We start from the raw sequence: 24,181 nt of genomic DNA, 5'->3' as shown, positions 1-24,181 counted from the left end.
CTGATGATGGACAAATCCTCAGACGCAATCGTCGCAGTCTGTTAAAGACTCCTCAAGGGACTGTTGGTGAGCTCAGTGTAACCTGTGGTGAATCTCAGGTAACTCCCACACCTACTATGGACTGTAACACTGACTCTCACACACCTACTTCAAGCGAACCTGAGTGAAGAAGGTCTACAAGAGAAATCAGAAAGCCTGATAGACTGAACTTATAAACAAAGAAAATTCAATATGCATGTTAAAGCAGATATCAGTGGAATGTTTTTGTTAATATAAGTCCTAAATAGTCCTATTTTCCGTCAGCAATCACTTACATGAAGTATTTCAGTCTAAACACGAGTCTCTCCGTCACTCTGCTCTGCTGTAACCCGAGGAGAAAATTTTCCTTGTGGGATACAAGTGTTATCCAATGAGGGGAGAGAACGGCATGAAGGGCTGTGTGTGCAGCCAAGGGATGCGCGTGAATGTGGTGACGTAGCACGAGGACCAATTGATGCCTGACAAGGGCGGGGGCTGCTAACTCATGGTGCGTTCAAGGAAACTCGTACTTTGTGTTTTTCCTTCCTGTGAAGTCATACCAGTTCGATCTGGTACGAGTTCACGGGTCGGAAGTTACGAGTGGCCGTTATAGGGAACTTTCACAGACAACAGGACGGTAAAAACACGAGCTACGGGTTACCTGGAACGCTACCAAGTCGTAGTTGTGACTTGAAGCTGTAACTTACGGTTTCAAAAGCCTGCCTTGAACACAGCATTAGCCAAAACGGCCGTGCCGATGATATCTGCTTTAAAGATGTTAAACAAAATGTAGGCTATATTGATTGATGTTGTGAATGTGTTCTAAATGGTCTAGTGTTGGCTTAGAGATGAGTTATGCAATCTGATATTAACTGTTTATACTGCTTATGTGTTGCAGAGTTATGCTGAATGTGAAATGGTTGAAATAACTGACACAGCTAATGTGATGATTCATGTTAATGCATTTTACCTTAGAAAAGGGGGGATGTTATGATTGAATGTTATTACATGTTTGACCGCTAGGCGGCAGTACTGGTTAGTAGTCAGCTTACCGTACCATATAACGGAGTAGAGCAAGACTGCATGAAGCCACATGTATGTTGTTGAGAACGTGAGACATTAAACTAAGTTACTTGCTATCCACACGACCTCATCCTTCGAACACGAACATGACACCCGTCACCACAGGGATTGAGAAAGCTGCCTGAACTCCATAGGGCCCTGACTTTTCCTGGAAAAGAACATTATTGATATCAGTATTGCAACCTGGACCCGGCACATATCAGTCAGACTCAATGATATGATGATTCAGAGACTCAATGATATGATGATTCTGACGCGGTGGAATGGGAGGGGGTGGACGATGTGGGGGGTTAATGGGGGAAAGTATGAGACCCTGGCGTGGTGTTAGTAGGATTCCAGTAGTGACGAAGCTCTTCATCCTGTCAGGGAAATCCAGAAATGGGGAGTCAAGACTAAATGAAGAGAGTTGGGGGCTGGATGGAGTCCGGGGGGTTGAATGTTGGGAGTCTCCTGTTGGGGCCGGGGGAGACTCCCCCTTTGGGGCTTTTGGGGCTAAGGGAGATTTCGCCGGCTTCATAAAAAAAAAAAAATGCACATGGCCAGGCGGAGGGTTAGCAAAACAGTGGAAAAGCGACCAGACTTGTAGACTAGTTCCTCTTTAGGAGTAGCTCACAACCAGGTAAGTAAACATGAAAATAAAATTTTGTGTTGTTATATATATACAGTATATATATGTGTGTATATATATATATATATATATATGTGTGTATATAACATCTAATGAAACATCTTCTTTATCAGCTGAATGGCATCAAAGTATGGAAGTTGATTTGTTGACTAAAGACATTGCAATATTAAATGTCTTGTTTTCAGACCTTCATTCACTCACATACAAAAAGAACATGTCACTAAACGTTTCTGCACCACAACAAAGGAAGGAAGACACTAAACCTGACTGTCACTGGTGATGTCACTGAAGGACTTACCTGAACAGGTGATCTCCACGGTGGAGGAAGAGGAAGTTGAATGTGAACACTCCCTCAGGGTAGATCCAGACAGAACACAGTCAGTGTCGATCTCCCACACAGACCTCTCTGAGGACTCCTCTCTTCTTCTTATTGAAACAGCAGAGCCACAGTCCAGATCTCTACAGGCTACAGATGATGCCTTCAGGTTCCAGGTGAAGCTGTCCACTGGTCTCCACTCTCCTAGTTTCAGCTGCAGTTCACCTGCACAGCGACTGGCTCCTCCCACCAACCTGACAGGCTCTGAACACAGAGAAGAGAGTGAAGAGTAAAAGAAGTGAGTTTAATTAAAACAGAAATGAAGCAAATCCAACCTGTAGCTCCACTTGTACCTGAGCAGGTGAGTCCAACAGCTTTGCCAGGTGAGCAGCTGGTTCTAGTTGAGCCTGAGCTTCTACAGTCCAGGAGAGCTGACTCATGGCCTCCACACTGGAACTCTTTGGTCCACATTGGAGCCTCCACTGCTCCATAGAGCGCCCCCTGGAGGACTGAAGGAGCCCCACAGCCAAGCTCCCTACAGACCACCTCTGCATCCTGCTGGTCAAAGTCATCTTCACACACTGAGGACCACCACTGGTCAGACTGGTTGGACTTGACCTCCAGTCTGCCTGAACACGCACTGGTCCCATTCACCAGCCTGACAGGGTCTGCAGAGAGAGAGACAACATAGACAGGACAGATTATGCACTGCTGATGTTTGTATCAAAAGAGTTCATATATCATGAAATATTAGAAAACAAAGAAATTCTATATAGAATCAGATGTTCAGCAGCAGTGACCACCCCCATATAGTCAGAATGGTATCTTTTTTCATACGCAAATTGTGCGACGATTTGACAACAAGGTTGGCAGAATCAGACTCAACAAATCAACAATTCAGGGTCTATCCTATAAACACTGTATACAGTATATATACTGTATGTATACACAGTATATATATGTGTGTATATATATATACAGTGTATATATATATATATATATAAAATTCCCCATTTGTCAGGACTGGCTCATTTTCCTGACAAACAAACGCGGAGATGAGAAGGTGCCGGCAATAATCATATTTATTGTACAAAGTTTAACCAATCAGTATTGAAGGTTATCAGTGGTGAGTGCGGGTGCATGGATGGATATGTAGGTGTTGTCTTTGCATTAAAACCAAGAGGACAGTCGCAGCGGGGGAGCTGCAGGACGCCACGCCATGAATGGGATGAGAGAGAGAGCTGGCTCAACCCCTGGCACTTTCTGAAACACACCTCTTTCAAACAATGTCAACAACACAAACACCTTCAACTCATCTTTCAATATTCCCTCTTCCAACTCAATCTCATAATGCTCCGCAATTTCAAGCAACTCCTCTTTCTTACACGATTCCAAAAACACCGCAGAGGGCGCATCATAGAAAGCTGACAGATCACCCATATTCACCGTAGAGCCGGATCCACACCGCTATGCGCACTTAAGCAAACAATGCCCCCAGAGCGTTCCCCTCACTGCCTATCCAGAATCTAACTAAACTCAACCCTGGTCTTCATGTGGTTCTGCAGTGGGCTGATTAAGCACAAAACCAGCGGGGACCACCAGCGGCGACCCCACGGAGTGCCCCCGAGATGATTGCTTGCGCAACCAACGCTAGCCGCTCCCCACAACACTACTGACAAAAAAAACAAACAGACACAATCCCAAAGGAGACAGTGCCCTTCGCCTAACGGGAACCTCCAGAAAAAATGCGCATCCAGTGTATCACCTACCCTTCACAGGTGAACCAAGACTCGGACGAGCCCCCATTTGTCAGGACTGGCTCCTGTTCCTGACAAACAAACGCGGAGACGAGAAGGTGCCGGCAATAATCATATTTATTGTTCAAAGTTTAACCAATCAGTAGTGAAGGTTATCAGTGGTGAGTGCGGGTGCATAGATGGATATGTAGGTGTTGTCTGTGCATTAAAACCAAGAGGACAGTCGCAGCGGGGGAGCTGCAGGACGCCAGGCCATGAATGGGATGAGAGAGAGAGCGAGAGACGGCGTTCTCCACCCGGCTTTTACGGGCATGGCCACGCCCCCCCCTCGGCACGCACACCGGAGGCCCATGAGTAATCCTGAGGGAGAGGGAGAGACAGGAGAGCGAGAGGGGCGCCACACACACACCCATACACACAACACACACAACCACTTGGGGTTGTCACACCCCCCCCCCTTAAGACGGAAATTTTGCGCCTTCCCCAGCTCCTGCTATGTTGTGTGCAAGTGTGCGAGAGGAAAAGGCGGTGGAGGTAACCGTCAGTGACAAGTCTGGGTTTGAGCTAGGGGTGTGCATTGGCACTGCCCTCACAATTCGATTCGATTACGATGGTTACACCCCGCCTTTCCGAAGCCCCGCCTTTCCGACAATAGACTTCCATTCATCGTAATAGCGGGGTTTTCTATTTTTTCTAAAGACCCTGCTACTCCGAAAAGGCCAGTGGGGGAAACCCCCAGTGCGCAGTGCGCATTGATCCTTTTTTCCTTTTTGGGGTCAAACGGATCATGTGCATAATTAACTGCAAAACAAGCAAATACTTCATATTAATGACATATAATGTTCATTATGCTTCTAGCCTGTCTAGCCTCTACCTGGTCTTTTTACTAAACATAACCAACTCTTCATTGCCGAAGCCCAACCAAAGCATCTCCCTCAGTCAGCTGTCAGCACGAGCGGCGGCTGCAGCAGCCTCGCGCCCCTGTGAGCTCAAGCCGGGTTCAGCTGCAATCGAGCGGAGCAGGGGGGGGAGAAAAAAAGTGTATTTCTATTACTGTGTGGAGATCTCCAACAACGGAGTCGGGGAGAAAGCAAGTGGGACAGATCTGCCCAGTCCCTGAGCTTCGCACGTTTCACAGACAAGCCGCAAAGCAGAATGTAAACAACGTCACGCGGTTCAGCACCTTGGACAGCTGCGGGGGGGGAGGGTGTCGGAACAGCGGTGTTTCGAAGTGGAGGTATTTCGGAACAGCCGGGTGTCGAAGTAGAGGTGTGTCGAAATGGAGAGCTGTCCCCGATTACGATTCAGCAGGTAACGATTCGATTCGATTCGATTCGATTCTCCGATGCATTGCGATGCATTGCAATGCATCAAAATTCTACTGCACACAACATGGCAAATTTTTCATCTGTCATCAGTCAACAACAGATTTTATCGGCTGCTATGTATTATCACTCTCCTGTATCTTTGACATAAATGTCATAAAATAAAATAAAATTGAATGGTACAGGTATTGGATATGGGATTTTCAAACCTGAAAAAGAAAACATAAATCACTTCTAGGGCTGCCCCCAAAAATTAGCAGACCAAATTTTCATTGGTCGATTGGTCGCAGGAAAAAACAAACAAACCTTTGGAGCCATGTCTTGTCAATATTAACTCAAAATCAATATGACTTAACTACATGAAAGACTACGGGGCTTTTATTTTGAAGGGCCCGATACAGGAAGTCGTAACACTTTCTGTTGTGGTTGTTTTTACACGGCACGGCAGGTCTCTCTCTCTCTGCATCAGAGACCCCCCAGCCTGAGCTCAGTCACTCACCCTCCTCTACTGTGTTTATTGGTGATAAACGGGCATACTGCCTGTAGTAGCCTAACGGTAAAACCCGACCGGCTTGTTGAGTCTCGGACCCAACACGGCCGGACTCATGAGCGTTAATTAATTAATTCTCGACCCGACCGCGGGTGAAAAAAAAAAAGGAAAAAGAAAGCCAGCGGCAACACTGCTACTGCTGGTGCTGCTGCTTACTTAGCCTGTAGCTACAGGCTGCGCATGTCGTTGCTCCGGAAACGCCCCCGGAGGTAATTGAAACTTCACAACTTTATTTGAGGCCAGAAAATAAACAGTGACACAATCGATTATGGCACGTTGCCGCATCGATGCTGAATCGTGCATGTCCCGCATTGCAATGCATCGCCGAATCGATTATTGTTGACACCCCTAGTTTGAGCCTTTCATCATAAAGGCGCGTGTGTCCTTGGTGGGCAGTACTGAATGTGTTCCCGTGAGAGTGTTGCGTGACACGGGGGCCCGACATTCTTTCATTGTGCAGTCGGTGCTCCCTTTTTCCTCTGATACGCAGTCTGGAGATTTCATTGTGATGCGGGGGATGGAGCTTGGCTTTGTTCCCGTGCCACGCCATGAGGTGGTGTTGGATTGTGATCTGGCTAAAGGTGTGTTTTCTGTGGGCGTGCGGCCTGAGTTGCCTTTGCCAGGCGTGTCAATGATTCTGGGAAATGATATTTGTGGTGGTCGGGTTTGGCCCAGTGGTCCCCCGCCACCTGTGGTGGTGTCCGACAGTTCAGCGCTGGAAGTTTTTCCTGTTTGTGCCATGACGCGCGCTCAGAGTAAATGTGTGTCTGTGCCAGCGGAGGCTGCGGCCTCGGAACCGGTTGCGCTGCCTGATTTGCCTCCACTTGTGGTAAGAGAGGAGTGGATTAAGGCTCAGAAATCTGATGTTTTGTTGTCCTCACTGTGGGATCAGGTTGTGCCGCGTCACCAGGTTGGCGACGTAGCCCAAGGCTATTTTGTGCAGGATGGGATGTGGGTCCGCAAATGGTTGCCTTGTGATGAGGATGTTGTGGGAGCGCCTGTGTTTCAGGTGGTGGTGCCTCAGGAATTTCGTTCCCACGTTTTGAAAACGGCACATGATGAAAGTGGTCACTTTGGGGTGCGTAAAACGTATCTAAAGTAAAGGTACTTTATTAGTCACATATACAGCTAGTACAGTAAAATTCTTTCTCTGCATTTAACCCATCCCTGAGGAGCAGTGGGCAGCTGCGGTGCAGCGCCCGGGGACCAACTCCAGATTATGAGCCAGTGCCTTTGGTCAGGGGCACTGACTGGAGGATTAACCTAGCCGACATGTTTTTTTTAGTGGTGGGGGAAACCGGAGCACCCGGAGGAAACCCACGCAGACACGCTGTCGGTGCTTAAAGCAGAAGTAAGTGGTCCGGTCGTTTTCGCTAATGCTGCGTTCCAGGCAGTCTTTTGAAATCGTAAATTACAGCTTCAAGTCACAACTTACGACTTTGTAGCGTTCCAGGCAACCCACTTGTGTTTCTCCGACCTGTTTTACCGGTGAAAGTCACTATAACGGCCACTCGTAACTTCCGACCGGTGAACTCGTACCAGATCGAACTAGTACCACTTCACGGTCGGAAAAATACGAGTTTCCTTGAACGCACCCTAACAGTCCTCGTCGCTACGTCGCCACATTCACGGCGTTCCTTGGCTGCACACACAGCCCTGCATGCCGTTCTCTCTCCTCATTGGATAAAAACTGTAGGATACGATAAATGTTTTCTCCTGGGCTCAGAGCAGAGCAGAGTGACTGACAGACCCGTGTTTCAGTCCAAACACTCTATGTAAGTGATTGCTGTCGGAAGATATAACTATTTAAGACTTATATTAACACAAATATATCACTTACTTCTGCTTTAAACATTTTTTTTGGCCGCGGGCCAAAAAAGAGGTGGCGGCGTATATTAAAACATGTCACGTCTGCCAGCTGACGGGGAAACCCAACCAGTGCGTAAAGCCAGCACCGTTGCAGCCCATTTCTGTGGTGAGTGAACCGTTTGATAATAGACTGTGTGGGGCCGTTGCCTAGTGCCAAGTCGGGGTGTAAGTATTTGTTGACTGTCATGTGTCAGTGTACTCGATACCCAGCGGCTTATCCGCTTCGAACCATCACCACCAAAGCGGTAGTTAAAGCACTTGCACAGTTCATTTTAGTGTTCGGGATACCCAAAGTCATACAAAGTGATCGGGGGTCCAATTTCTCCTCGCATATGTTTGCGGAAGTGTTGAAATCGCTGGGGGTGAGCCATAACCAGTCCACTGCGTATCATGCGCAAAGTCAGGGCGCGTTAGAGCGGTTCCATCAGACGCTCAAGTCCTTGTTGCGCGCGTACTGTACAGAGTTGGATCGGGACTGGGAGGAGGGGCTCCCCTGGTTGATGTTGGCAGCGCGAGAAGCCGTGCAGGAGAGCACGGGCTTCAGTCCGAACAAATTGGTTTTTGGGCACTCGGTGCGCGGGCCGTTGGCAGCGCTGAAGGGTAGATTGGTTCCTGCCGAGGCGCCCCGAAACCTGATTGACTTTGTTAATGGTTTTCGGCACAAATTGTTTCGGGCGGGTCTGTTGGCAAAGGAAAAACTAGGGCAGGCTCAAGTGAAAATGAAAGCCCAGTATGACCGGGGTAAGGTGCGTCATGAGTATAGTCCTGGGGACCAGGTCCTCGCACTGACTCCGCTGGTCACGTCGCCATTCCAGGCTAAGTTTGTTGGCCCATACACTGTGTCTGAAAAAATTTCTGATGTCAATTATCTTGTCGCTACACCAGGTCGAAGGAAGTCGTCCCAGTTATATCATGTGAACCTGCTGAAGCCATATTACCAGCGCTCGGGGCATGGTGAGTGCGTAAAAGGTGACGTTGGTGCAGCGCTCGCTGTGGACACCTGTAGTGTGGCGCAGGAGACAGATGGCGTTCCTGAGCCTGATGACAGTTTGTTGAGTGGTAGGTTAAAGAATTCGGAGTCTTTGTGTAATCTACAGTCCCTGTTGTCACACCTGCCTGAAGAGCAGCGTGTTGAGTTGGTGGAGCTGATCGGTAGATTTCCGCAGCTTTTTGGTGATGTTCCCTCTCGTACTTCCTGGATTGTACATGATATTGATGTGGGGGAAGCGCAGCTGATCAGACAGCGGTTTTACCGCATGGGTCCTGAGAAGCTGACGCATTTGAACACTGAGATTGATTACATGCTGAAAAATGATATTGCCATTCCATCTGCGTCCAGCTGGGCGTCTCCTTGTGTGTTGGTGCCTAAATCTGATAAGACTCTGCGATTTTGCACCGATATGAGGAAGGTTAATTCTGTCACTAAGTCCGATTCATTTCCGTTGCAGCGCATGGACGATTGTATAGATATGGTGGGGTCTGCCAAGTTTGTGTCCAAGTTCGACCTGCTCAAGGGCTATTGGCAGGTGCTATTGGCAGGTGCCCTTGTCAGAGCGCGCGAGAGAAATTGCTTCATTTGTTACTCCTGCAGGCCTTTACTCATACACCGTTATGCCCTTTGGTTTAAAGAACTCTCCGGCCACTTTTCAGCGGCTTATGAACCGGGTTGTGCATGGGTTAAAGGGTTGTTCAGTGTATTTGGATGATCTGGTTGTGTATAGTGACACATGGCATTCACATTTGCAGAGAGTGAATGAGTTGTTTGAGAGGTTGGCTGAGGCCCAGTTGACAGTAAACTTAGCCAAATGTGAGTTTGCTAGAGCCACTGTTACTTATTTGGGGCGTGTGGTCGGTCAGGGTAATGTCGTTCCTGTTCAGGCTAAAGTGCAAGCTGTGTCTGAGTTTCCACCGCCGACTACGAAGAAAGAACTCCAGCGGTTTTTGGGTCTAGTTGGATACTATAGAAGTTTCTGCAGAAATTTCTCTACTGTTGTTTTTCCTCTGACTGAGCTACTGAAGGGTGGAGCTAAGTTTGTGTGGTCCACTGCGTGCCAGCAGGCCTTTGATAATGTGAAATGTTTACTGTGTTCCTGTCCTGTGTTGGCTGCTCCCCAGTTTGACCGACAGTTTGTCTTACAGGTTGATGCCAGCCAGGTCGGGGCCGGTGCCGTCCTTCTCTAGGGAGGGGACGAGGGGGTGTTGAGACCGGTCTGTTTTTTCTCAAGAAAGTTCAATCGACCGATCAGGCCAATTATTCGGTGATAGAAAAGGAGGCTCTGGGTCTCATTTTGGCCTTACAGCATTTTGAGGTGTACGTAGGTGGGACGGCACCTTTAATTGTTTACACAGATCACAACCCTTTAACATTCTTAGGATCCCTGAAAACTCCAAATCAGAGACTGGTCAGGTGGTCTCTCTTTTTGCAGGGTTATGATTTAGACATACGCCACATTAAAGGGCAAGATAATATCCTGGCAGATGCTTTGTCTAGGGCGCCTCTGCCTTAGAGTTGATGGGGTATTGGGTCAGTTGTGCATTGTTAATCTTGTATGTATGATGACATGTAACTTTATCCCCGCTTTCACACTCCTGCTCCTCCATCCTCTCGGACTCTTAAATAGGCTTCCCCGGTACCAGGTTGCAGAGTTCTGGGATGGCTGGGTGAGTTGGGTTGGGTTTTTGCAGTGGGAATTGTTCATGTAGTTCATGTTATTTAGAGTATGGTTACAACTGTAAATGGTTAACATGTAGCTGGTCCTGCCACCCTTAATAGGTTGTGGGTTTATTGTGCCGGTTCCCCTTTGGGGTCCCGTCTTAAGGGGGGGGGTGTGACAACCCCAAGTGGTTGTGTATGTGTGTGTGTGTGTGTGTGTGTGGCGCCCCTCTCGCTCTCCTGTCTATTTCTGCTCAGGTTGATTCTTCATGGGCCTCCGGTGTGCGTCCTGAGGGGGGGCGTGGCCATGCTCGTAAAAGCCGGGTGGAGAACGCCGTCTCCCTCTCTCTCTCATTCCATTCATGGCCTGGCGTCCCGCAGCTTCCCCGCTGCGTCTGCCCTCTTGGTTTTAATGCAAAGACAACACCTACATATCCATCCATGCACCCGCACTCACCACTGATATCTTCCATTACTGATTTCTTGTTATAATAAATATGATTATTGTCGGCACCTTCCCCTCTCCGCGTTTGTTTTGTCAGGAAAAGGAGCCAGTCCTGACAATATATATATATATATATAGTACGTGTATATAAAAAGTGACTTCCAAAACTTCACACCACTTTTTTAAACACGGTTTGAAGCTAAATGTGACAAAATGTTGCTGTTATTTTCAGCATGAGCAGCTTTACAAACGGCACCTCATATACACATAACAAAGATTAAACAAAACAGTAAATGATCGGCTCTGACCTCCCTCAAGTGAGACCCTAAAATGTGGACATAACACGGTTACACAATATAATATACGTGTTAACCCATTAAACGAAGCCCAATTAAACACAAAGGAGAATGGAACAAGGAACATTGCTGACCTCTCCCACAGAGCACATTGATGAGAGGGAGAGTTTTGTTGGGACAAGGGCCTTTATAGAAACAGGGGGTTACCCCAAAAAGGAACGCAGGGAATACAGGCTCATTAAAGAAGACCTAAGCAAGATTTTTACCATGGCTATGCTACATTTTTACCTTGATTAAAAAGCTCCAGAGTAATTGTGATACATGACTTGTAACTTGTTACGAGTGAGAATGTAGTTTCTTTGCCTTCCACCTGGCGTCTCATGGCTGAAAACCAATCTTGCAACATCAGTGTACCTGGCCCCCGCCCCGGTGTCCCGCTCTCGTCTCTGCGGCACCGCGATGCAAACGCTCTGTAACCCGCAATCTTTGGTTTATGACAGTAAGACTACACAAGCATACACGTCGTAACATTGTAGGCCTATATATTAGGGATGGGACTTTTTGTCGACAAATCGACACATGCTCCCCTCGACAAAAAAAATGGAGTGTCGAAATGTCGAGGGGGCGGGGCTTGTGGGATTTCCATGTGTAAATTGCCTTTTGTCTTTCAATATTTCCTATTCAAATAAACAGCAGAAAGTGCCACTTTTCCCCTAATGAAATAAAATATTTTAAATAAAACAAATCCACTTTTTCTAAATGGGATAGCTACTTGACCCTCATTCTGCTTCACATGTGACGGGAGCGTGCGCGCATGCTGACAGGCGACAGCGTCCAGAGATCAGCTGTCTGGGCTCCCTGCAGTCTAGGTGATGGTGCGCTGTTGATGACGAGTCCGGCTCCACAAAAAGGGCAAAACCATCGGCAAAACAGGTGGATGCAATGGTTGCATTCTTCGTAGAGGACCGTGGACATGCACGGAAGAAAAAAAAAAAGAAAGAAACCGAATGCGTGCTGCCTCGTCCGCTCGTGCCGACAGCAGCGTTAACAAACCACAACAAAAGCACGTGTAGCCCCCCCCCCCCCCGCCCGCATATCTGCTGCTGCTGTTAAAAAAAAAAGGGCCGACAATTCGACAAAAAGTCGACACATGGGCCTCGACAATCGATTTTCCAAATCCTGTGTCGTTCCCATCCCTACTATATATGTTATATAACGTTATCCACCACTCCATGGCGGAGTTAGGATTAGCTCACAATCACCAGGTGTATAAACATGAAAATAAAATGTTGTGTAATTATATAATAGTTTAACCCATATATAAATATTTATATATATATATATATATATATATATATATAAAACATCTTATGAAACATCTTGTTGATCAGTTGAATGGCATCAAACTATAGAAGTTGATTTGTTGACTAAAGACGTTGCGATATTAATTGTCTTGTTTTCAGACCTTCACTCACTCACATACAAAAAGAACATGTCACTAAACGTTTCTGCACCACAACAAAGGAAGGAGACACTAAACCTGACTGTCACTGGTGATGTCACTGAAGGACTTACCTGAACAGGTGATCTCCACGGTGGAGGAAGAGGAAGTTGAATGTGAACACTCCCTCAGGGTAGATCCAGACCGAACACAGTCAGTGTAGATCTCCCACACAGACCTCTCTGAGGACTCCTCTCTTTCTCTTATTGAAACAGCAGAGCCACAGTCCAGATCTCCACAGGCTACAGATGCTGCCTTCAGGTTCCAGGTGAAGCTGTCCACTGGTCTCCACTCTCCTCGTTTCATCTGCAGTTCACCTGCACAGCGACTGGCTCCTCCCACCAACCTGACAGGCTCTGAACACAGAGAAGAGAGTGAAGAGTAAAAGAAGTGAGTTTAATTAAAACAGAAATGAAGCAAATCCAACCTGTAGCTCCACTTGTACCTGAGCAGGTGAGTCCAACAGCTTTGCCAGGTGAGCAGCTGGTTCTAGTTGAGCCTGAGCTTCTACAGTCCAGGAGAGCTGACTCGTTGCCTCCACACTGGAACTCTTTGGTCCACATTGGAGCCTCCACTGCTCCATAGAGCGCCCCCTGGAGGACTGAAGGAGCCCCACAGCCAAGCTCCCTACAGACCACCTCTGCAGCCTGCTGGTCAAAGTCATCTTCACACACTGAGGACCACCACTGGTCAGACTGGTTGGACTTGACCTCCAGTCTGCCTGAACACACACTGGTCCCATTCACCAGCCTGACAGGGTCTGCAGAGAGAGACACAACATAGACAGGACAGATTATGCACTGCTGATGTTTGTATCAAAAGAGTTCATATATCATGAAATATTAGAAAACAACACGGTGACGACAAGGTTGGCAGTAGAATCAGACTCCTCTAAATGAAATCGGCAACGATTTAGGGTCTACCATATATATATATATATATATATATATATATATATATATATATATATATATATATATATATATATATGTATGTATGTATATAGTATATATAGGCTCTGACCTCCCTCAAGCGAGCCCCTATAATGTGGACATAACACGGATACATAATATTTGTTTAAACCGATTGAATGAGGACCAATAAAACACAAAGGAGAATGGAACAAGGAACATTTCTGATCTCTCCTACAGAGGGAATACAGGCTCATTAAAGAAGACCTAAGCAAGATTGTTCCCATGGCTATGCTACATTTTTACTGTACCTTTATTAAAAAGCTCCAGAGTAATTGTGATAGTTAAATACATGACTTGTAACTTGTTACGAGTGAGAATGTAGTTTCTTTGTCTTCCACCTGACGTCTCATGGCTGAAAACCAATCTTGCAACATCAGTGTACCTGGCCACCGCCCCGGTGTCCCACTCTCGTCTCTACGGCACAGTGCCGCAAACGCAATCCATAACCCGCAATCTTTTGTTTATGACAGTTAAGACTACACAAACATACACGTTGTATCATTGTATATATGTTATATAACGTTATCCACCACTCCATGGATCGATTTTTCGCCGGCTTCATAAAAAAAAAAATGCACATGGCCAGGGGGAGGGTTAGCAAAACAGGGGAAAAGTGACCAGACTTGTAGACTAGTTCCTCTTTAGGAGTAGCTCACAATCACCAGGTAAGTAAACATACTTATATAATCGTTTGCATAACCCCTGTTAAATAAAACATCTAATGAAACATCTTGTTGATCAGCTGAATGGCATCAAAGTATGGAAGTAGATTTGTTGACTAAAGACATTGCGATATTAAATGTCTTGTTTTCAGACCTTCATTCACTCACATACAAAAAGAACATGTCACTAAACGTTTCTGCACCACAACAAAGGAAGGAAGACACTAAACCTGACTGTCACTGGTGATGTCACTGAAGGACTTACCTGAACAGGTGATCTCCACGGTGGAGAAAGAGGAAGATGATAATGAACACTCCCACAGGGTAGATCCAAACTGAACACAGTCAGTGTCGATCCTCCACACAGACCTCTCTGAGGACTCCTCTCTTCTTCTTGTTGAAACAGCAGAGCCACAGTCCAGATCTCTACAGGCTACAGATGCTGCCTTCAGGTTCCAGTTCCAGCTGTCCACTGGTCTCCACTCTCCTTGTCTCACCTGCAGTTCACCTGCACAGCGACTGGCTCCTCCCACCAACCTGACAGGCTCTGAACACAGAGAAGAGAGTGAAGAGTAAAAGAAGTGAGTTAAATTAAAACAGAAACGAAGCAAATCCAACCTGTAGCTCCACTTCTGTCTTGTGGTAGCATGAAGAATTACACTGGTATAAAACATTAGGGAGAAAACAAAACCTTGATGTGCTGATGGAGCAAACCCTTCGATCTGCTGGAGATGTTAACAAAGTAAATGGAGATTTGTTAGTGGTTGTTCCTCTTCCATAAGCAGCAAACAGACCAGACTCAGATGATCTGGAGGCTCAGCAAGTCAGTAATGTGACTCTCAAAATCACTCTATTGCAGGACCTTCAGTAACCCTTGTAAACTATCCTTACTACTTTTTCACTCCTTGAACTAAATGTAAATGAGATGATCTGTGACCATGGAGGAGAAGGACCATCAGCCGATGATCAGTGGGGACAGTGAAATCATGCAGTCATGCTCATGTCAGTGTTGACACCACACTCATCCATCCACCAGCACCTTCATGTGTCCTCATCCTCTCTGTTTACCTGTGGAGCTGTGGCTTCCTTCAGCCCAGAGTCCTGAGGAGAAAACCAGAAAGGAAACATCGGTGAGATCTGTGAAGACAGCGACGTCACTAAGAAGCAGAAACAGTCGCACCATCAAACAGAAACAGGTCAGGAACAATGAAATGAATCCCCAACACATCCATCACAGCAGCTTCAGCTCCCACAATCCCCCCAAAACAGGCCCCTGTTTTGTGAATGGAATAGCTCCGGGTGGGCCGGTAAGGTAACGCTGAGCGGCTGGTATGGGAGGAGCAAATGATAATTCGTCCAATCACCTTGATACCTGTCAGTCATGATGAGTGGCGGTTTGAGCCCAGGTCAGGGCAGGCTGTTAGGTAAGTGTTGATATGGAGCCGCTGTCCGTGGTGCTTAAAGGTGTACAGAAATGGCCGTTTGTCCTGTTTGTCGCGCTGAGTTGTTACGAGCTGCAACACGAGTTTACCCGAGTAAGGAACACGAATTGATTGGTCGTTATCGAGCGGGCGGGATATTCAAAGTTTGGGGCGAGACCGAGCTCCGTGTGTGTGCGTGTCTCAGACGTTTGAATGACGGATGACGGATCCAATATCAGTGGCTGATGAATCGTGAGCAGGCTGACGTATAATCCGTGCGCCTGCATTATCCAATGCGAAAAAAAATACCACACTTTCACAACGGATCTACTCAAAAATAGAATTTTGCACAAAGTTTGGCCTGCATCGTCTGATAGATGAGTTATTACACTAATTTTATGACCCAGAGTGGAATCAAATTCATTTTTCTTTTCTGTACACCTTTAAAGGCCCCATGGCATGAAAAATGTGATTTGTTATTTTTTCGTGCTTGGGGAGGTCTCTGGGCCACGTATATACTGCCCCATGCATCAAACTGGTCATAAACGGAGAAACACACACCGCCCATTTGTAGGAACTGTCTCTTTAAGACGAGCAGATAGCACTTCCTCCTTTCTGTGATGTCACACACAAGGTAACTCCGCCCACCGTGACCAGTTGTTTTCTTTCAATTTTTATGAATGCAGCTTAGGTTTCAGTTACTTGCCTGTGATTGGCCCGACCACATGCCACTCAAAAACAGTCAGCCAATCAGAGGAGAGGTTCTCATTCTCTCTTCTGATTGGCCAAATGACCTGTGCCTGCTAGAGCTCCAGAAAGAGGCAACAGAAAGGGGCAGTATGAACATTATTAAGCAGATCACAGGTACTCAAAACCAATGATACATCTTGTTAGGGAAATAAACCCAGAGAAAAGTGCACAGCATGGGCCTTTAAACGATGGTTTGCAGTGAGAGAACTGATACCTAGTCAGCACCAAGTCGATCTTGACATGTAAAAAATACGCCAGTACCTGCATTTTTTCTCGGCGGACAGTGTCGATCGCTGTCGGGACTGACACGGAAAGAATAAGCATGTGAGTCTGAGCAGCGCGTGGTCTCCGTGCGGCTGCAGTCGAGCTCGCGGCCGGACCTCGAGCCTCCAACTGCTCAGTGTGCGCCACAAGTTTGAGCTCATGTAAACATGACGACGTGTCGTGTGTCTTTCTCCCCTCAGTTGTCATGATGGAAACATGACGCTCTGACAGTGGTGCAGCGTATGTGAACGTAGGCTAATCATTCTGCATACATATTACTCATGATGCAGTACACAATTACAAGTATTTCTTGTCTATACATTATGTTTAGCTGTACTGTCTTTCTAAGATAAAATTAGTGTTTGTCCATTTTTCAGAACATTGTACTATTGTTTTCCATACTTTAGCCAACTAGCCAAAGTTCTGATTTCATGCAGACTGATTATGTGCATGTAATCTTGTCCAAACTTAACATATTCCACACTATTCCTCTACTTTGTTGTATATTGTATATCGTTTAGTAGTGGTGTTATTAAGAGCTTTGTGTGTTTGTATGTACATCAACGGTGCTAGTTGGCAAAATATCCGTGCGCAGATAGTGGGCCGGTCTGGACCAAAAAGTCCAGGGCCAAATTTTTGTCCCAGTCCACCCCTGGCAAGATCTATTCCTAAAGTAAAAGCCCAATTTTACCTTAAGTTTGGAAACTAAGCTTGAAATATACTTGAAAGTTAGACGTTCATCAACATGGAAACCCAGATACTTATAGGACGAGACCAGCTCAATGGCTGTACCCTGACAGGTTAAAACGGGAAGATTTTTTGACTGCACAGTAGCCCTGGAAAACATCATAACCTTCGTCTTCTTACGCACACAGATTGAGATACACATTTGCAAATAATAAAGTAACAATAATACATCCACACATTTCGTTAGTTTGATTTTTCCTTCAAACCAAACTGTCAGAAAATGAAATTAAGCTGGTAATATGATTTTCTGTTTCAAACCAAAAACCAAAAACGAAAATTCAGGCTGCTTTTTCGTCTCGAATAACAGTAAATCTTTAACTCATACCATGCCACCATAAATCACAACTTTGTAGAGGTTTGCCATATCATTCAAAAAGTACAGCACAGGGAATCATTCATTGTGCTCACCTTTCTTGTTTATTTGTCCTAAACAGCCAGTGCATATCACTGCTTACTTAACTGATATATTAGTAAATCATAATTTTAATGTCTACTCCATAGACTGTAAAAAGAATGGACGTAGCGTCCGTGATGTCACCCATTGGTTTTGGGGAGTCGTTTTTGTGACTCAAATATGGCGGCCTGAACAGCGCCATGTTGGATTGGCCGGCCGAGAACCCGCCCACTGGCCTCGAAGCAGCTGTCCACGGAGCTGCTCGGACCTGTCACTCAACGTTTCCGCGCCCTAATTGGCCAGAATTTTAACCTAATAACAGTAAAACGGCAGAGTTAAAAAAAAAATGTTTTTTGAACGCGGAAGTGAGCTTCACTTCTCAGACCGACAACTGCCCCCTTGGTCTACTCACGTTCTTATCTTTTGCCTCCCTCCGACCCTCCCAGATCCCAGTGTATGGGACTACATGCATGATTAATTGATATGGATGAAAATCTAAATATGAAGCCCTAAACCAACTGATCATGTTTTTACAATGCCAGTTATGCTGGTAAATGGTTCTAAAAATATGTGAATTTTATCTAAAATGTGAAGAATGTGAAGTCTGAAAACACATTTGTTCAATTTTGAATAATTAGGGTATTTTATTTGGGGGGACCATTCATGTTTTTCAGAAATTGGGGGACATGTCCCCCCCGTCCCCCCCGGGATCTGCACCCATGGTCCTGATGTCTCAGCTATATCCAGCCGCAAGAAGGCGAGATGACTCCTTGTCCCATCACTTTCAGGAGTTGTAGGTCTAATTGGTAGACGAGGGGAATCACCTCCGCTGCGCGTAATGACAGCTCCTCGCCGGTGAAACACAATAAGCTATATCAAAGGAGGTTAAATCGAAAGCAACTGGACTTAGTTATTTGTCTAGGAAGACGTTTCACCTCTCATCCAAGAGGCTTCATCAGTTCATGTACGCATCTGACCAGGCTGGGACTGGTCCAACTATCTGGTGTGGAGACTCACTATTTAACCTCTTGTGTGGGCGTTCACAAGGGTGATGATGTCACTGGTTCCCATTGAACTGGAAGTATGTGGTGTTCAGGCACAACACCACATACTTCCAGTTCAATGGCAAATTTTACAGGCAAAAACACGGCTGTGCCATGGGTTCACCAGTATCCCCTATTGTGGCAAACCTGTACATGGAGGAGGTAGAGAAAAAGGCTTTAAACTCCTTCGAAGGAACAACACCGAGCCACTGGTTCAGGTATGTGGACGACACATGGGTTAAAATCAAAACCAAAGAGGTGCAAGCTTTTACCGAACACATTAACTCAGTGGACAAAAACATCAAGTTCACCAGAGAGGATGTCAAGGACAATAGTCTGCCTTTCTTAGATTGTGACGTCCATATGAAAAAGGACAGGAGCCTCCACATTGGGGTATACAGAAAACCCACACATACAGACCAATATCTACTTTTCGACTCTCACCACCCTCTGGAACATAAGCTTGGGGTTATCAGAACTTTACAACACAGAGCTGATAACGTGCCCACCAGCTCACAGGCCCAAGGGGCAGAACACAAGCACCTGAGAGGCGCCCTCACAACTTGTGGTTACCCTAGCTGGACCTTTGTGAAAACTGCAGCTGCTTCCAGAAAGAAAACCAGCAAAGTGGTTGAGAAAGAAAGACAAAACAAGAGAAACAACATAGTCATTCCATATGTGTCTGGAGTATCAGAAAAACTCAGGAGGATCTTTAACAAACACCGTATCCCTGTGTATTTCAAACCCAGCAACACACTCAGACAGAGATTGGTACATCCCAAGGACAGAACACCACACACCCACAAAAGCAATCTGGTGTATGCAGTCCAATGCAACGAGGAATGCAAAGACCTCTACATTGGAGAAACAAAACAACCACTGCATAAACGCATGGCCCAACACAGGAGAGCAAACTCCTCAGGACTGGACTCTGCTGTCCATTTACATCTCAAGGAGAAAGCCCACTCCTTTGAGGACAGCAATGTCCAAATCCTAGACAGAGAGGACAGATGGTTCGAAAGAGGAGTCAAAGAAGCTATTTTTGTAAAAGTAGAGAAACCATCCCTCAACAGGGGAGGTGGCCTGAGACACCACCTATCTCCAATTTACAATGCTGCCCTTTCATCCCTTCCCAGGAGATTCAACAATCTAGCCTCAAAGAACAACCACTGTTCACAAGTGGCAAGTGACTCCAACGACTGTCGTTATAACACAATAGGGCACTAACGAAGTCGAAACCAACCTTCCATCAAAGGCAGTCATTTAAACGACTGTCGTTGGCACCTGGAGCACAAAAGGGAACCAGTGACATCATCACCCTTGTGAACGCCCACACAAGAGGTTAAATAGTGAGTCTCCACACCAGATAGTTGGACCAGTCCCAGCCTGGTCAGATGCTACATGAACTGATGAAGCCTCTTGGATGAAGGTGAAACGTCTTCCTAGACAAATAACTAAGTCCAGTTGCTTTCGATTTAACCTCCTTTGAAATACTATGACCTGGGCAAATGAGAATATGCACCGGCTCACAATAAGCTATAATACCAGTTACCACTACAACTCCTGGAAGTGGTTGGACAAGAACAGGGGTGGAGCAGTGGTTTTAAATGTGGGGGTGTTCCAAAGAACGGAAATTGAATTTCAATTTTAATCACAAAATGCAATTTTTAATCACTATCACGTAGTTATCACGGTGGATTTACCTATGCTACGACGTTCCTGAAAAAAACTCTGCACTTCATGGCTGGATTGAAAACTCTCTCGAAAAGATATACCGGTAATTGAACTGAGCCCACCTTAGATCGCCAAAAGAGTAAGCTTCCAATCAGGGTCCAAAACTAACTTTTTCAGGCTGGTAAGTGAATTTTTTTACCAGCCAGGCAGATAATTTACCAGCCAACCAAGTAAAAATTGCGTTTAAGTGCTGTATATTGCTATCAGTAGGCCTATTATTTAACGTGTCATTTGGGTCTTATATGCGATTCTCAATCAATATTTTAGTAGTATGCACTAATACTAGCAATTAGGGGTGTGCAAAGCATCCGGTATTTGTATTTGTTGAGGGGGGGAAAGTATTTCTATTTGTGTTCGAGTAAAATTCAAAATAGGTGTAAAAATCCATTTTTTTTTAGATACACTTCTAATTCTAATCCATTATGAATCCCACCACCACCTGCTGAACAGACAGAATATAAACAAATGAACTATCATTACTTCAAAACATCTCTCTCTCTCTTACAGTTGTTTAGGATTGTGTGTGGTGTTTTTAATCTTTTTTTTTTTTTAAAGAATGAAAGTTAAAAAAATATTTTTATCAGTAAAACACTGCTCTACTGTCTTTCCTGTCTGCTCTCAAAGAGTGTGTGTGTGTGTGTGTGTGTGTGTGTGTGTGTGGGGGGGGGGGGGGGGTAGTAATGTGTTGATTCTCTCTCTCACACAGAGAGCACACAAACAAACAGGCTTTTTTTTCTCCTTTCCTCCTTTCTCGTCTCTTCTCAATATTGTTCACTTCCAGTCACCGGTGAGTGACAGAAGCTCCGACTGGCACGTAACCAAAGTCCGTCTCTGTGACTTCAGATTTCCCGGGCCGGCGGCCGCGTCGCGGACAACGGTCTGTGATTGGGTGAATGCCCGTTCAATTCGACCACTGCCTTTTCATGCAGCGTAAGGAGGCTGAGGCTGAGGTGCGCTCCATTTTGGTATGCTGGTGCACAACGAGGGGTGGGCACACGGGTTTACCATTGGAAAATGTGGGGGGGATGAAATTATTTATTTATTTTTTTTTAGTATATTTTTCGGCTTTTTGCCTTTATTTGATAGTGATGACAGTAGAGATAGACAGGAAAGGGGGAGGCAGAGAGAGGGGGAATGACACGCAGGAAAGGTCTGCCCGACGCGGGATTCGAACCGGGGACGCCTGCGGCGAGGACTGTAGCCTCTACATGGGGCGGCCGCTCTACCCACTGCGCCACGCACCGCCCCGGGATGAAATTATTTTGCTATAAAAGTGGGGGTGTTGAAACACCTCAGAGGGTGAAAGTAAATGGCTTTTTATCTGATGTACTTTTATCTTCCACTGGCTCCCCTCAAGGCTGTGTCCTTTCACCACTTTTATTTATTTTATACACAAATGACTGTCGTAGCCAACATCCTGATAGGCACATTCTTAAATTTGCCGATGATTCTGTGATTGTGTCTCTTTTAAACAACCAAGATTGTACCCACGGCCCAGTGGTTAATAATTTTAGCGAATGGTGTGAGAGTTCATCTTTAAAAATTAATGTTTTAAAAACCAAGGAACTCATTGTTGATTTTAGGAAAAAACCTCCGCCATATCCCCCTGTTTTTATTCATGGTCAGGCAGTTGACACTGTTCAACAGTACAAGTACTTGGGCACTATCATTGACAGCAACCTCTCATTCGAGGCGAACACTGATGCCATTTGCACAAAGGCCCACCGACGCATGTATTTTTATCGAAAGCTGTTTTATGAAGATATTTTATTCTTGTTTTATAGAGTCTATTTTAACCTTCTCTTTTATCTGTTGGTTTGGGTCCCTCACTGCTAAAGATAAAAATAGGCTCAGTAGCATAGTGAGGATGTGTGGCAGGATTGCAGGGACAAGTTTGGAGGAGCTCTCTGTTTTGTACAGAGCCAGGGCGACTAGGAAAGCTAAGATGATCCTGTCTGACCCTGTTCACCCGCTGGCCTCCCATTACAGGCTCCTGCCATCTGGCCGCCGGTAGGCTACACGACCCAGGCTCAGAACAAATAGATTTAGGAATACTTTTGTACCAATTAGCCTACTATTGGTTTTATAAATCAGCCACTGTGAGCCTGCCCCCCCTCCCCCCGAGGCACTGGTGCCCGGAGTCTTAATGTTTGTGATTGAAATGCACTTGTTTTGTTTTGTATTTGACTTGTTTGTGTTTTGGTGTTGCTCTGCCTGTCGCATAACAAATTGCCCCCTCGGGCTGAACACCCCCATCCCCCACGGGTGCGACGCCCATGGACAAGAAGTCCTCTTCCCCTCCTGCGTCTGGGTGTAGCCGAGTTGGTTAACACATTGAAATTTGCAACAGGAATAAGTGACAGAACTACACATGTAGCTATCTTAAAAAAGAAGCAGCACCAAATGCCAAATAAATCAGAATCAGGCACTCGTAAAAGTAGAGGGACGGCCCAGAGTCCAGACCAGCTGGACAGAGAGCCGTGAGGAAGATGAACTGATCGATAAGCTTGGTCGCTAATGTGTACAAATAAACAGCTGTGAACATGTATCCATATGCTCAAAACACAACATTTAGAAAATGGAAGAAAAAAAAGATTTTAAAGGCTATTTATACAGTCTATGGCTATAATCAAATTCACTGGGCTTTTGTTCCGATGACACTTCCGGTCATCGACGTTAATATGTTGTTTAAGATCAAAAACGAAAAGACAATTAAAACTTACAGGTATTTATATTTGATTCTGGTTTCCTCGTTTTTTCGTTTTAAAACCAAAAGCCAATGAACGGGAATAAAAAGCCAGAATTTTCGTTTTTTTTTGGTTTTTGGTTTGTAACCACATAGCCTAACTTACTTTAGTTTTCTGACAGTTCGGTTTAAAGGAAAAATCAAACTATCGACACGAAGCCTACACAGACCCACAGACCCACGTCCCTCAGTCCTACCTGAGCTCCACAGCAGCAGCAGCAGCAGCAGCAGCTGGTGATCGACGTCTGTCTTCATCTCCGTCTCCTCTCTAACTGTTGGACTCGTCCTCTCCTTGTCTGGGTTACACCCCGCCTTCCCGACAATAGACTTCCATTCATCGTAATAGCGGGGTTTTCTATTTTTTCTAAAGACCCCGCTATTCCGAAAAGGCTATTGGGGGAACGCCCATCGCTACTTTGTGACAAGCTCTTCCATTGATAGGAGCATGCAGCTTTCTCTCTGTCTCTCTCTCTCTCTCTCTCTCTGTCTCTCTCTCTCTCAGAAACACACAGAAATGCACATCACACACACACACGCGGCCCAGAATATCACCATATTCAGTCAGAGAGCCAGAAAGGAGCCAGATCATGTCAGATCGCGCACAACCATCATAAATGCTGATCAAGATGTGTAAACTGATAATCAAAGCCCCCCCCCCCCCCCAGAGAAATTTTGCTTTGGTTGGGTTCAGGCAATGAAGAAAGGAGTTGGTTAAGTTTAGTAAAAAGACCAGGTAGAGGCTAGACAGGCTGGAAGCAGAATGAGCCTTATAGGGTGAAGTCAGGTCAAATGGGCCACTTTTTGGTAAACGATTAATAAGACCATCAAAAACGCTATGCATGAAATCCATTGATATTTTTAAAAATCGACATAGGTCTCTTAAATGTTTCTGTGTGGAAAAAAAATTAAAAAGTATAATTATTTTGGAATTATGAGAGTTAAAGTATCGGGATATTCCCTCTCAAGGTACAATGAAGGTTCAGGTAAAATGGGCCAGCCGTTCAG

The 24,181-nt window shown here is 45.7% G+C and overlaps 2 protein-coding genes across 2 annotated transcripts in view; both read right to left on the bottom strand.

Annotated features, from left to right (window-relative positions):
- The window catches only part of LOC146977854 (CD5 antigen-like), a 47,934-nt gene extending 24,503 nt beyond the window's left edge, over positions 1 to 23,431 (bottom strand). The window contains exon 1 of the mRNA XM_085790432.1: positions 23,374 to 23,431. Coding sequence (XP_085646558.1) covers positions 23,374 to 23,431 — 58 coding nt within the window. The remainder of the gene's footprint in view (positions 1 to 23,373) is intronic.
- Positions 802 to 23,517, bottom strand: LOC146977853 (scavenger receptor cysteine-rich type 1 protein M130-like). Its single transcript, XM_085790433.1, has 9 exons — positions 23,374 to 23,517; positions 15,146 to 15,178; positions 14,343 to 14,624; positions 9,684 to 9,723; positions 8,485 to 8,584; positions 3,815 to 3,873; positions 2,399 to 2,703; positions 2,028 to 2,309; positions 802 to 1,249 (listed from the first exon to the last, which is right to left on the bottom strand). Exons 1-9 carry the CDS (start codon positions 23,429 to 23,431, stop codon positions 1,155 to 1,157), a joined length of 1,254 nt encoding a protein of 417 aa, XP_085646559.1. The 5' UTR covers positions 23,432 to 23,517; the 3' UTR covers positions 802 to 1,154.
- Between the last annotated feature and the right edge of the window lie 664 nt (positions 23,518 to 24,181).

This window comes from Trachurus japonicus, chromosome 11 (genome assembly GCF_045865225.1).
Source record: "Trachurus japonicus isolate A0001 chromosome 11, Traja_1.0".
Lineage (NCBI taxonomy): Eukaryota > Metazoa > Chordata > Actinopteri > Carangiformes > Carangidae > Trachurus > Trachurus japonicus.
This window is presented reverse-complemented; position numbering and strand designations above follow the sequence as displayed.